This window comes from Lepidochelys kempii, chromosome 5 (genome assembly GCF_965140265.1).
Source record: "Lepidochelys kempii isolate rLepKem1 chromosome 5, rLepKem1.hap2, whole genome shotgun sequence".
Lineage (NCBI taxonomy): Eukaryota > Metazoa > Chordata > Testudines > Cheloniidae > Lepidochelys > Lepidochelys kempii.
The window spans coordinates 113,411,928-113,424,496 of NC_133260.1; the positions used below are offsets into that span (position 1 = coordinate 113,411,928).

General features: G+C 43.6%; 1 protein-coding gene across 6 annotated transcripts in view; it reads left to right on the forward strand.

The window, feature by feature from the left end:
• The window catches only part of FOCAD (focadhesin), a 199,885-nt gene that overhangs the window by 170,065 nt on the left and 17,251 nt on the right, over positions 1-12,569 (forward strand). For all 6 annotated transcript variants that reach the window (XM_073345495.1, XM_073345491.1, XM_073345494.1 and 3 more), the window contains 6 exons: positions 179-298; positions 4,306-4,428; positions 8,848-8,925; positions 9,335-9,406; positions 9,569-9,671; positions 11,937-12,017. In XM_073345495.1, coding sequence (XP_073201596.1) covers positions 179-298; positions 4,306-4,428; positions 8,848-8,925; positions 9,335-9,406; positions 9,569-9,671; positions 11,937-12,017 — 577 coding nt within the window. The remainder of the gene's footprint in view (positions 1-178; positions 299-4,305; positions 4,429-8,847; positions 8,926-9,334; positions 9,407-9,568; positions 9,672-11,936; positions 12,018-12,569) is intronic.

A 12,569-nucleotide genomic window follows, 5' to 3' on the forward strand; every position in this document is an offset into this window, starting at 1 on the left:
TCCTTGAATACATTTGGGGTGGGTTACTCATTATCTGGGGTGGGGTGGGGGAATGAGGTGCCTTGGTGTATATCTACAGTATTCATTAAAAGGTGTTCCCTATGTGTTCCCACCCTGGGAAATGTTAACCTGTCTTTTTTTTTTTTAACCTGTATTTTCCCCCTTTCCCTTTATTCAGATCCTTGCCTACTCCATTGCCTGTTCCTGCGTGTGTGCTTTCAGCATGAAAATCATAGAGGCAGTGGAGGCTGAAGAGATCATGAACAAGTTGCGGACATTAGCGGAAAATAATCAGCAGGTTATATCCACAGTTTGGACTGCTTTCTTTCATTATATTAGTTTCTTTTCCTATGTATCTTTAACACTGCACCCATGTCAGCATAAGATGGAAATTCCTTGATTTCTTGGGTATTTGTTTGAAAGTGTGTGATTTGAGGAGTGTACAATGAAGGCCAGTTGTTTGATATGTATATTCCCTATAACTGTTCATGACCAAAGGGTGAGACAAAAACTGAATTTATATATGCTGACCATGTTTAAGGGAAAAGCTTACATTTTGATTTCAGGGTGTCTCAGCACCTTGAACCTCCCAATTAATATCTTCTTCCTAGTTCTGTTCTTGAGACCTTCTCTCACTGGGGAAATAGCCTTTCTCTGGGTTCTCTTGAATTATAGGTAAGGCTACAGTTTTGTCACGGAGGTCGAGGAAGTCACAGAATCCATGACTTCCAAAGAACTCTCTGACTTCAGCCCTGGGGGCTGGGAGCTGCAGGGTCCCATCACCTGCAGTGGCAGGGAGCTGTAAGGTACCCACCGCCTCCTGAAGCAGTGAGCCCCCAAGCTCTCAGCTGCCATGGGCAGTGGAGGTACCCCGCAACTCCTTGCCAGCCACAGCGGCAGGGGAGACCCCCAGTAGCTCCCCGGCTGCTGCGGCAGGGCAGGGGGGCTGCTGCAGGAAGATAAGGGGAGCCCTGCAGCTCCCCTGCTGCCACAGGGGGCAAGGGGCCCCCAGCAGTGCTCCCCTGCTGTCATGGAGGGCAGGGGGATCCCCACAGTGCTCCCTGTCACTGGGAAGGGGACCATACAGCTCCCCTCTGCCACTGGTGGCAGAGGGTCCTGGAACTCTGAGTCCCCACCACTGGTGGGGACCCCAGAGATCCCAGCCACCTCGCAGCTGCCCAGTCCCTTCTCATTTTATCATGGATATTTTTAATAAAAGTCAGGACAGGTCAGGGGCTTTTTTTCTTGATTTTTCTTTATTGCCCGTGACCTGTCCATGACTGTTACTAAAAATATCCATGATAAAATCTTAGCCTTAATTATATTTCTACTCTTTCTGTAGACTCCATACTGCTGATCACAAACACAATCCTAATAGCTTGGTGTCTCAACCACAACTTCTTCTAGGGTTTCCCTTTCCACACAGTCAGTGTTCTAGGACAGCGATTCTCAAACTGTGGGTCATGACCCCATTTTCATGGGGTTGCCAGGGTTGGCTTAGACTTGCTGGGGCCCGGGGCCCGAGTGCTTCAGCCCTGGGCAGCAAGGCTCAGGTTACAGGCCCACTGCCTGGGGCTGAAGCGCTTGGGCTTGGGCTTGGGCTTTGGCTTTGGCTTTGGTCCCCCGGCCTGGGGAGATGGGGCTTTCGCTTTACTCCCACCCATGCCCTGGGCTGGCAGGGCTTGGTTGGGCTCAGGCTTTGATCCCCCTTCCTGGGGTCCTGTAGTAATTTTTGTTGTCAGAAAGGGGTCATGGTGCAATGAAGTTTGAGAATCCTTGTTCTAGGATCTCCATCTAACAGATGATCAAAACAGCATTCTTTTGTTACTTCAGCATCCCTTGACTGCCCTTCTGTCACAGTTTGACTCCCTTCGCTCCAACAGCCTTGTTTCAGCACTGCTTCTTTCTCCTCGTCGAGCCAATCTCTACCAATGGGAAAAGAGAAGTTCTGTCACCGAGAGGAAATGCTGACAGGACTGTTCACAATAATCAGCAGACTAGTAAATGTATCTGGAAATGGGAGACAAATCAACATTTACTTTTGTAATCCTTTTTCTTCACATCAGAAAACCATCCTTGAAAACAGAGACTCCTGCATCTTGGTCCCTGGGGCACTTGCTGGTGGTCTGCAAACAGCTTGCTGGTCATATGATACTAGTCATATGATATTCATATAATTAGTTTCATATTCATACTAGTCATGATACTGTGATACTAACTTGCCAGCAAGTTAAAGTAGTATGGACTGGATGAATGGACTATAAGGTGGATAGAAAGCTGGCTAGATCATCGGGCTCAACGGGTAGTGATCAATGGCTCCATGTCTAGTTGGCAGCCAGTATCAAGCAGAGCGCCCCAAGGGTCGGTTCTGGGGCTAGTTTTGTTCAATATCTTCAATAACCATCTGAAGGATGGCGTAGATTGCACACTCTGCAAGTTTGCAGATGACAGTAAACTGGGAGGAGTGGTAGATATGCTGGAAGGTAGGGACAGGATACAGAAGGACCTAGACAAATTAGAGGATTGGGCCAAAAGAAATCTGATGAAGTTCAACAAGGACAAGTGCAGAGTCCTGCACTTAGGACGGAAGAATCCCATGCACTGCTACAGACTAGGGACCGAGTAGCTAGGCAGCAGTTCTGCAGAAAAGGACCTAGGGGTTACAGTGGACAAGAAGCTGGATATGAGTCAACGGTGTGCCCTTGTTGCCAAGAAGGCTAATGGCATTTTGGGCTGTATAAGTAGGAGCATTGCCAGCAGATCGAGGGACGTGATCTTTCCCTCTATTTGACATTGGTGAGACCTCATCTTGAATACTATGTCCAATTTTGGGCCCCACTCTACAAGAAGGATGTGGAAAAATTGGAAAGAGTCCAGTGGAGGGCAACAAAAATGATTAGGGGGCTGGAACACATGACTTATGAGGAGAGGCTGAGGGAACTGGGATTATTTAGTCTGCAGAAGAGAAGAATGAGGGGGGATTTGATAGCTGCTTTCAACTACCAGAAAGGGGGTTCCAAAGAGGATGGATCTAGACTGTTCTCAGTGGTACCAGATGACAGAATGAGGAATAATGGTCTCCAGTTGCAGTGGGGGAGGTTTAGGTTGGATATTAGGAAAAACTTTTTCACTGGGAGCGTGGTGAAGCACTGTCACGGGTTACCTAGGGAGGTGGTGGAATCTGCTTCCTTAGAGGTTTCTAATGTCAGGCTTGACAAAGCCCTGGCTGGGATGATTTAGTTGGGGATTGGTTCTGCTTTGAGCAGGGGGTTGGACTAGATGACCCTTCCAACCCTGATATTCTATGCTTCTGTGATTCTAGTTCCTTCTTTTTTCCAGCTGCTAAATCACATTAAAGAAGCTACAAATACATCATGCTGTTGCCTAATGTCACTGTTTCATGTAAACAATTGCTGCAGTTGCAACAAGGGTGTTGTGTAATTGTGAAGTAGGTATTCTGTCAATGGGAGGGGATTTGGTCTAGGAGACAATGTTGATATTAAAATATGATCCATACTGAAGAAGGTTGAGAATTCCCTGCCTTAAAGCACGGACTTTGTCCCACAGAATCAAGGAGTAGAAACTTGTAATGAGAATCCACTCTGATCATGATGAGTGTCTATACAGGTGCTGATGTCCTAATAATTGCATTATTAACTAATTTGCATTCCACTAGTTCCTTCCTCGTCACCAGGTTAAGGCAAAGGAGGCCTTGATGTTGTCTGGTATAGTTACAAATATATATGTTGCAAATAACGCACACAGTTACGTACATGCTTAATTTTAAGTACACGCGTAATGCCATTGACTTAAGCAGGTGCTTAAGCTTTTGCTGATGGTGGCCTAAATATCTCTCTGAACTACAACACTTGTTCTTCAGCTCTCAAAAAACAGGTATCTGTCACTTGACCTAAAGAAGTCCGTTGACTGATAGCAGTAGCAGTCTCTATCCTTTTTTCAAGCCAGTCATTAGAGGGCAACGTCATTCCCTGATATGTATACATAGACACGCACCAAACTGGTAGATTACAACATGACAGGGCTCAACATCGTAAAACTGGATGCTTCATATAATTCGATTTCCTGAAATTGATACCTGTAGTTTTGTCTCTTTGTTTCAGTCAACTATTGGTTTTAAAAGCACCTGCTATTTTGAATGATGATGTAGCTTGTGTTAATGAACATATCAGTAGGAAGTACTGCATCTGGAGAATGCGGGATGTTTTTCTTTTAAAAAAGGAATACATGGGCTTTTGTGAAAGCTGTTTTATAATCTGTGTTTTTGACATCTTGTGTTTCCTGCAGACATCCGGTTTTGCTTTGGCATTGGGTAGCATAGTTCACGGTTTGTCAGTCTGTGGACATGGGAAAGCAGAAGATTTGAGTAACAGACTGCTTCCTGCCTGGATGAAAATTGTGCTTGCAGAGGTAGAGGAGCTGTCTGTCTGTCCTTTTAAAAAAAAATTACTAATGAGCTTATTTCATTAAGGAGAAGGAAATAGTTAAGAATAGTTTTAATTATTTGAGCGGGCAATTAGATTCACATTTAGAAGCAAGAATCTCTCTGCAGTCTGTTTAAAGAAAAAGCAAAATTTTCTTCTTTGCATGCTTGCGCATGTCCATTCCACGATAGCTGTGCGTGCACTGTGTGCACCGTCACTGGAGACTTTTTCCTCAGTGGTATCCATCAGGCCGGCTCTAGTGCCCTGTGCTGTTGTGTGCTCATGCACCAATATAAGGAGCCTGCTGTCCCTGCATCCTTTCAGAACCTTCTTACCGCCCATGACGGTTGCTGGAACAGCTCCTCCTGCTTTGACAAACTCTTACTCAGTGCTCTTAGTTTAGTCCTTTTCCCTTGTTTCTCTATCTTAGTTCTTTATTTTCTCAGTTTAGACTGTTGTAGATTAGTTGTATGTAGTTAGTTGGTGCTTCTCACCCTGTTAGTGGAGTTTCGTCTGGTGCTGGGGCATGCCTCAGTCCCCAGGTTCGAAACCCTGTGCCTCCTGCAGCCAACCCATGCCTGTGAGTGACCCGCACTCCAGTTGTCGGAAGTGCCTGGGAGAGACTCATCAGGGACCTCTGTCGGAAATTCAAGTCCCATACAAAGAAGAACAAGGAGGCCAGGTTGAAGTCCCTCCTGATGGAGGCAGCACTTAGTCCCTCATTGGAGCCGAGAAGGTCCCACTCAGCACCCAGTACCTCAGAGTTGGTGCGGAGTGCTCCTCCCACTGTGGGAGTCTCTTGGCACCATTCTCCTTCACCTGTGCCAAAGAAAAAACATAAGATTCAGCTGGCCAAGAGGGGACTCTGAAGAGAGCCAAGCATGGGGAGCACAGTGGAGTGCGGCCTGAGTGAGGCCACTCCTCTGCCCGCGCTAAGAGGGGGGCACCATTGAGTTGGCCTCATATGCAGGCTCCATTGAGTCCAGTCCCAGACAATCCCTCGGCATCAGAGGGGCAATACAGCACCAGTGGGATCATGGTACTGTCTACTCTGGAGGCGTTCATTGCAGCCAGGGACCTTCTGGCACTATCGGTAAGGCTGCATTTGTGTCACGGAGGTCATGGAAGTCACAGAATCAGAATCCATGACTTCCAGAGACCTCCATGACATTCTCTGCTTCAGCCCCAGGGCTGCAGGACTCTGGAGCTGACAGCCAGTGGCAGGGTTCCAGTGACAGGTGCTAGCAGCAAGAAGCGACAAGGGGGACCCTGCAAAGTTCCAGTGACAAGTGATAGACTCCTGAGGGGGCCCTCCTCAGGGTACAAGCAGTGGGCGACAGCCTCGCATCGGGGGATGGGGATGCCTCGGGTAAGCGGCTCGGATGTCCCATTTTCTCTTTGGGAAATACAGTCACCCTACAGCTCCCAGCCACTGTGGGTGGAGGGGGAACCCCACAGATCCCAGCCACTAAGGTGGTGGGGGGAAACCATGGAGCCGCAACAGTAAAAGTCACAGATAGGTCACGGCTTCTGTGAATTTTTGTTTATTGCCTGTGACCTGTCCGTAACTTTTACTAAAAGTAATCATGACAAAAACTTAGCCTTAGCTATTGGTACTGCTTTTACCTGCAGTACAAGAGTCGGTGGTTTCATTGCTGGGGAGCAAAAGGGAGCACGTGGCCACTACTAGAGCGACTTACCCCGCCAAATGGAAGCGTTTTCTCCATGTGGTCTTCCCAACGAGACCTCTGACCTGCTAGATCACCTCTCCAGTCAATGCTGCTTCTTCTGAAACAGCAGGGCCTAGCCATTTCATCTATTTAAGGTACACCTAGCAGCCATCGCAGCCTTCCACCCTCTGGTGGAGGATAGTTGTTTTTTTTTGTCACAAAATGTCCATTTCCTTCTTCAAGGGCTTAGAGAGATTATACCTGCAAATTCGTGAACCCATTCCCCCGTGGGACCTAAACCTGGTCCTGTCAAGACTCTCAGGCCCTCCTTTTGAGCTGCTGACATCGTGCCCCTTGTCATACCTCTCCTGGAAGGTTGTGACCTGGTCGTCAGTGCATACTTTTTCATCCTATTATGCTGTTAGGGGGCTTATTCCTTCATGCACTTATTTCCCTGGTCCTTCTCGCATGAACAGAGAGCAACAATACTCAAAGTCCAAAGATGCAAACAATTCGATGTTTATTGGGGTGAACTTCCAGCAAGGATGATTCCAGTTTCCTTTCTTAGTGTCCCCCTTCCCAGCTCTGACACCACAGAACCTTACCTGTGTCCCTGTTCCCATTCCCCCCCGTTAGCAAAACATGATTCCAGTTTCCCCACCCCCATTCCCTGTTCCCATTCCCCCCCCCGTTTACTTCCTGATTGACAGCAGACTATATAGTAAAACTTGAGTTCTGCTTAGCTATACCTTAACCTATCATTTTACTGAAGTTTAACTAGCCAATCCTAACATATTGTAACATGATTATTTAACCAATTATATCCCACCACCTTAATTAGTTTACACCCAGCAAAATTCATTATACAGCAGACAGAAACAATCACAGAACCAGGCAGAGTTATACAGACAAACAATAGGGAAATGGGGACTACAATGATAGAACAACACAGAAATGAGGATTTCACATCCCAGCTATTGATAAGTGAGTTCTTGCCAGACAGGATGCTATCAGCCTAAGTTTCCTTTTACATTTTCTAGGCACTTCCCTTTCTCTGGAGGTGATAGGCACTATCAGGACAGGATTGTATTCCTAACAGCCCAATAGCACCTTATTTCAATTATACTAGTTTTGAATGTGAGGATGTGACCGTTGGCTTCCCAGCTTCTGGCTGCCTCTGCTGCTTAGCCAAAGGCCTTAGCCTAAGAACAGGGCCTCAGACTGTCACAGTAAGAGAAGGCCCTTACACTGGCAGACAGTGATTTTGATTCTTTCTTTTTTACCTCTATAACTAGCTAAGTGATCAGAATACACCTAAATTCTTAGAGTATAGGCCTTTACAGACAGGCCTGCATATCTATATCCTAACATATGCCATCACCCAGCAGGCTAGAGATGATGCTGGGTTTGGTAGAGCAGTATTGCAATCTGCATGTCCATGAACTGTAAGCCTAACTCCTAAGCTATTGCTTGGGAGGCACCTAATGTGGAATGGACATGAGCAAGCATTCAAAGAAGAAAAAATGGTTAATAACTTTTCTGTAACTGTTGTTCTTTGAGATATGTTGGTCATGTCCATTCCACGACCCACCCTCCTGCCCCTCTGTCGGAGTTAGCCGGCAAGAGGTAACTCAGAGGTTGTGGAGCTGGCTTGGCTCCTTATACTGGTGCACCAGAGGGCGCTAGAGCCAGCCTGATGGATACCACTGAGGGAAAAATCTCTGGTGACTGTGCACCCAGCGTGCTCATACCTAACGTGGTATGGACATCTTGAAGAACATCAGTTACAGAAAGGTTATTAACTGTTGGGTTTTTTTTATAAGCAACAAGGTAATGTAAGACAGCTCTCTACCAAAAATATTCCAGATAGTCTGTGAGAGCTCAACTGCATTCTTTACTCACATTGAGTAGTATCTTAGTCCATGAGTAGTCACACTAACATTGAGATTACTTATGAAGTAAGGTGGTACTTAACAAAAATTAGACTGGCAAATGGAATTGTTGTGTTTTGCTGTTCACTGTAAGTTTACCCTAAGCGCATATTTCATTAAATAATAAATGGCTTTAGCTCTACTTTTATCAGCCTGTAAATTGCCATCTGTATGCCCAGTGAATACTGAAGCTACGCTGTGATGCTTAGATTGCATTTAGTGTAGTAGGTGGAGCTGAACAATTCTAGGCCTACTGAAGGCAACATTAATCACTGTCATTTAACTGAATAGAAAATTGAGTGAAATGTATTCATTTATTACGCTTACAATTCCGTAGTAATGATTTATCCCATTGTGCCAAAAAATTACATATGAAATGTAATTTTAAAAGCAGATCCTAAATGAATTCTCCAAGATGGGATTTGAAGGTAAATATTAATAACAGCAACACAAAATTTTGACAGTCCGTATAAAGACTCTGTCATCTCAGCATGTTCTTATGGGTGATGCACTTCAAAGATGTTAGACTGGAACATGCTGTAGTGGGAGATGCTACATCAATGAGAAATATACTGTTGTTTGAGAAAAGGAGCAAGTCCCAGAAATGCTATGTATTTCAGAACCTTGGTAACATAGTTGGGTCTCACACTCAGAGGCGAGCATATGAGTGTGTTGGGGAAGAGGTATGTCTGTATAGTTCAGAATTAAAATGAAAGTCTTTTCTTGGAGGAAAATGCCTTTGCTGTTCAGTGTTTTGCCACCTTCCACCCCTTTGTCATGTGTTGGTTTTGCTTGGATTTATAGGGGTCTCCCACAATGCAGCGTCTGGCTGCTGTCAATGGACTGGTCGCATTGGTGGGTTCTGAAGCATCCATGATACAGGTAAAAAGACATAAGCACATGATACTTGTGTTTCCTTTAGAAACAAAGTTAAAGATTCAGGCTGGAAAAGAATGGGATGACATCTCTATGAGCACCTATAACATCAGAATGGATTTTTTTTTTGGTGGTGGGGGGGGGAGGTGGTGTTTAATACATTGAATAATTAAATAACTAGGCTTACTTAATAGCAAAACATTCAGTTTGCTGCAGAGTTTTGAATTAATTGTACAAACATTTATTTCCTCTGTCAGAATAATATCTTTGAAAAGAAAATTTGGTCCTTAGGTTGCTTTCAACAATTTTTGTTGGGTATGAGAGCTAAACCTGTTCCTCCACCATCAATTATGCATTTCATTGTTTTGCTTTTCCTTCAGATGTTCACATAGTTTTGCTTATTTTTTCCTGGCAGCTGAAATCTGAGGCTATCCAGTCCTCCCAGTTTCAAAATAAACTTAATGAAATCATCAGAACCCTGACGCAGGTGAGAGGATCATGTCTGTCTCCAATAATGTGTGATGTGATCCAGATTTAATTTAAAAAAAAAAAAGTACCATTGTTTTTGTGTCCAGCTTGCTGTTGCAGCATGGAGTGAAGAGATAATGAGACTAGCCTACAAATTCATGTCCAATGATTGCCTTCACAGATAGTCAGTTTTTCTGGGGTGATTGGTCTTCAAACAAATGCAGCTTGGCTTTTAGGACACCTTCATCAATCCAGTTTGTCCTCCACCCAGAACAGAACGTCCGGTAAGATGCTTCCGTTGTTGTTGTTTAAGAATAGATGACAGGCTTTAGGGGGAGGCCCTTGTGCTAGAACACTGCAGCCACGTAAAATGAAAGACAATCTTTGGCTCTAAAAGCTCACAATCCAAGGCATGAACTTGGAAGTTGTAACATGCAATCAGATCCTTATACCCATGCAGAGCCTCATTAAAGTCAGTGAAAAGAACAGGAGTACTTGTGGCACCTTAGAGACTAAGAAATTTATTAGAGCATAAGCTTTCGTGGGCTACAGCCCACTTCATTGGATGCATAGAATGGAACATATAGTAAGAAGATATATATATATACACACATACAGAGAAGGTGGAAGTTGCCATACAAACTGTAAGAGGCTAATTAATTAAGATGAGCTATTATCAGAAGGAGAAAAAAACTTTTGTAGTGATAATCAAGATGGCAAATACTCTCCAGCAACCACACAACAAAAACACTAACGCAGGAGCCTATCCTTGCAACAAAGCCCAATGTCAGCTCTGTCCACATATTTGTTCAAGTGGCACCATCATAGGACCTAATCACATTAGCTCCATGAAGGGCTCGTTCACCTGCAGATCTACCAATGTGATACATGCCATCATGTGCCAGCAATGCCCCTCTGCCATGTACATTGGCCAAACCGGACAGTCTCTATGCAAAAGAATAAATGGACACAAATCTGACATCAGTAATCATAACATTCAAAAACCGGTAGGAGAACACTTCAACCTCTCTGGCCACTCAGTAAAAGACTTAAGGGTGGCAATTTTGCAACAGACAAGCTTCAAAAACAGACTCTAGTGAGAAACTGCTGAGCTTGAATTAATATGCAAACTAGATACCATTAACTTGGGTTTGAATAGAGACTGGGAGTGACTGGGTCATTATACATATTGATTCTATTTCCCCATGTTAAGTATCCTCACACCTTCTTGTCAACTGTCTAAATGGGCGATCCTGATTATCACTTCAAAAGTTTTTTTTCTCCTGCTGATAATAGCGGATACAGACTAACACAGCTGCTACTCTGAAACTTGTCATTAAAGTCAGTGGTGTTGAGTGCAAGGGTCTCTTCCCATGTTTCTGCTTGCAGAATCAGAGTGTAAGAGCTCGCGAGCTAAACTTTTCCAATCCAATCTGTATTTTAAAATTAATTTAAAAAATTCTGTGTTGTAAATTCAAAACTAGAAAATAATTCATAATTGTTTTAAAATTAGATTTGTGTAGGAGGACCTTGAACTGTGTTTTGCAACTGAAATATTTATACTGTGCTCTGAGAGCTAATTGGATTTTCAGTTTTGCTGACTTCTTATTTCAGCATCTTTTCCCCTTAAATATTTTAAACGTTTAAAAACCAACAAATACAAAGAAAGGACAATAAATGAGATTAATTTTTCATAACTGTACTCCTACAGGTGAGCTATTCTCTGATTAGCTAAAAGGCACAACTAATCTGTCTTCATAAGCAGTCCAGTACAGCTATTCACGAAGGATGAAATTAATCTCTGTGCAGAGGGTCAGCATGAGGGCTATGCATCACTTAAGTCCCACTTAAGCCTATAAAAGAGCATAAGTGGGATTTAAATGGCACATAAACTCTTTACTGGCCCTCAGTGCAGGTGTGAATTTCTCCTAATGGTTTGGAGTGACCAATTATAACTGCACCAGTAATCCACCAGGTAAATGATTGCAGGGCAAGGTGACTGATGAAATATAATTCAATAGAGGGAGCTAAATATATAGGCCATTAGTTTTAATCTGACTCAAATTGTAAATGAGTCAGTAGCATCAAGAAGGGACACATGGCCACACCACAAAAACAACCCTCAATCCTCTTGGTGGCAGTCTTGGCAGAGAGGCCAAGGACTTAGTGGGTATGGAGTGTAACCTGTGTTATTATCCTTCGCAGTGTTCCCTACAGGTTAGGGTAAAGCCCTATAAACTGAGGTGTGGGGAGAAGTTTACACACCACAATAGCTTTTTAGTGGACAAATGAATGAATCTGTTCCTCATTGCTGGCAGTCCAGCATCTTTCATCAACACTAAATTCACATGGAAAGAAAGATGGGTGGGGCGGAAGCCAGTGATAACATCTGCATCAGTCTTTTGATCTAATAGAAATAGTCACTATCAGTGTGTTAACTGAGGATCAGTTCATAAATACCTCATTTTGCCTTTGAATGTATAGGGAGTTGGAAATTATTATTTGTCCTGCCAAATTGCTGGCTTATTTCATAATTTTTGTCTTCACAGTTCCTCCAGACTTCAGCTACTTGCCTGAAAACAGCTTTATCAGGGCAGCTATTGACTTTGCCATTGAAGGAGGAAAGAAAGGTGAGATGGAGCAAATTCCATAATGATGTGAAAATGTGCTGCTTCTGTCAAATGTGATTTGACCTGTTTTTACCTGTCAAAACCTATAAAAAATCACTAATGAATTATATTAAAAATAAAAATTTCAGTGAAGAATATTTTAATATAAACCATGTTGGAACCTTGTTAAATTTGTGTAGAAAATCAGAGTGAAGATAAGGTAGTTTTTTCTACAGAATAGCTAGTTGAGGCCAGCCCTTTACTCCAGTCGGACTTTATATTGAGTTAGCTATCTTGACATTTAAAAAAACAACCCCCACCTTCTTTGCAGTAAAGACAAAGCCTTCGACTTGGGCTTGGGTAGAAGTTAAATGACGGCTAGAATTTGCATTGTAGATGTCTGTTGGATGGAACTAGGGTAACTGGTGGCAGAAAGCTTTGCTCTGTTCCGAATTCTGGTGCTGATTTCCTGTGTGAATATGGATAAATCATGCAATCTCTCTGCATCAGTTTCCCTGCCTGTAAAATGAAGACAATAATAACTGACCTCAGAGAAGTGGTGTAAGGCTTAAT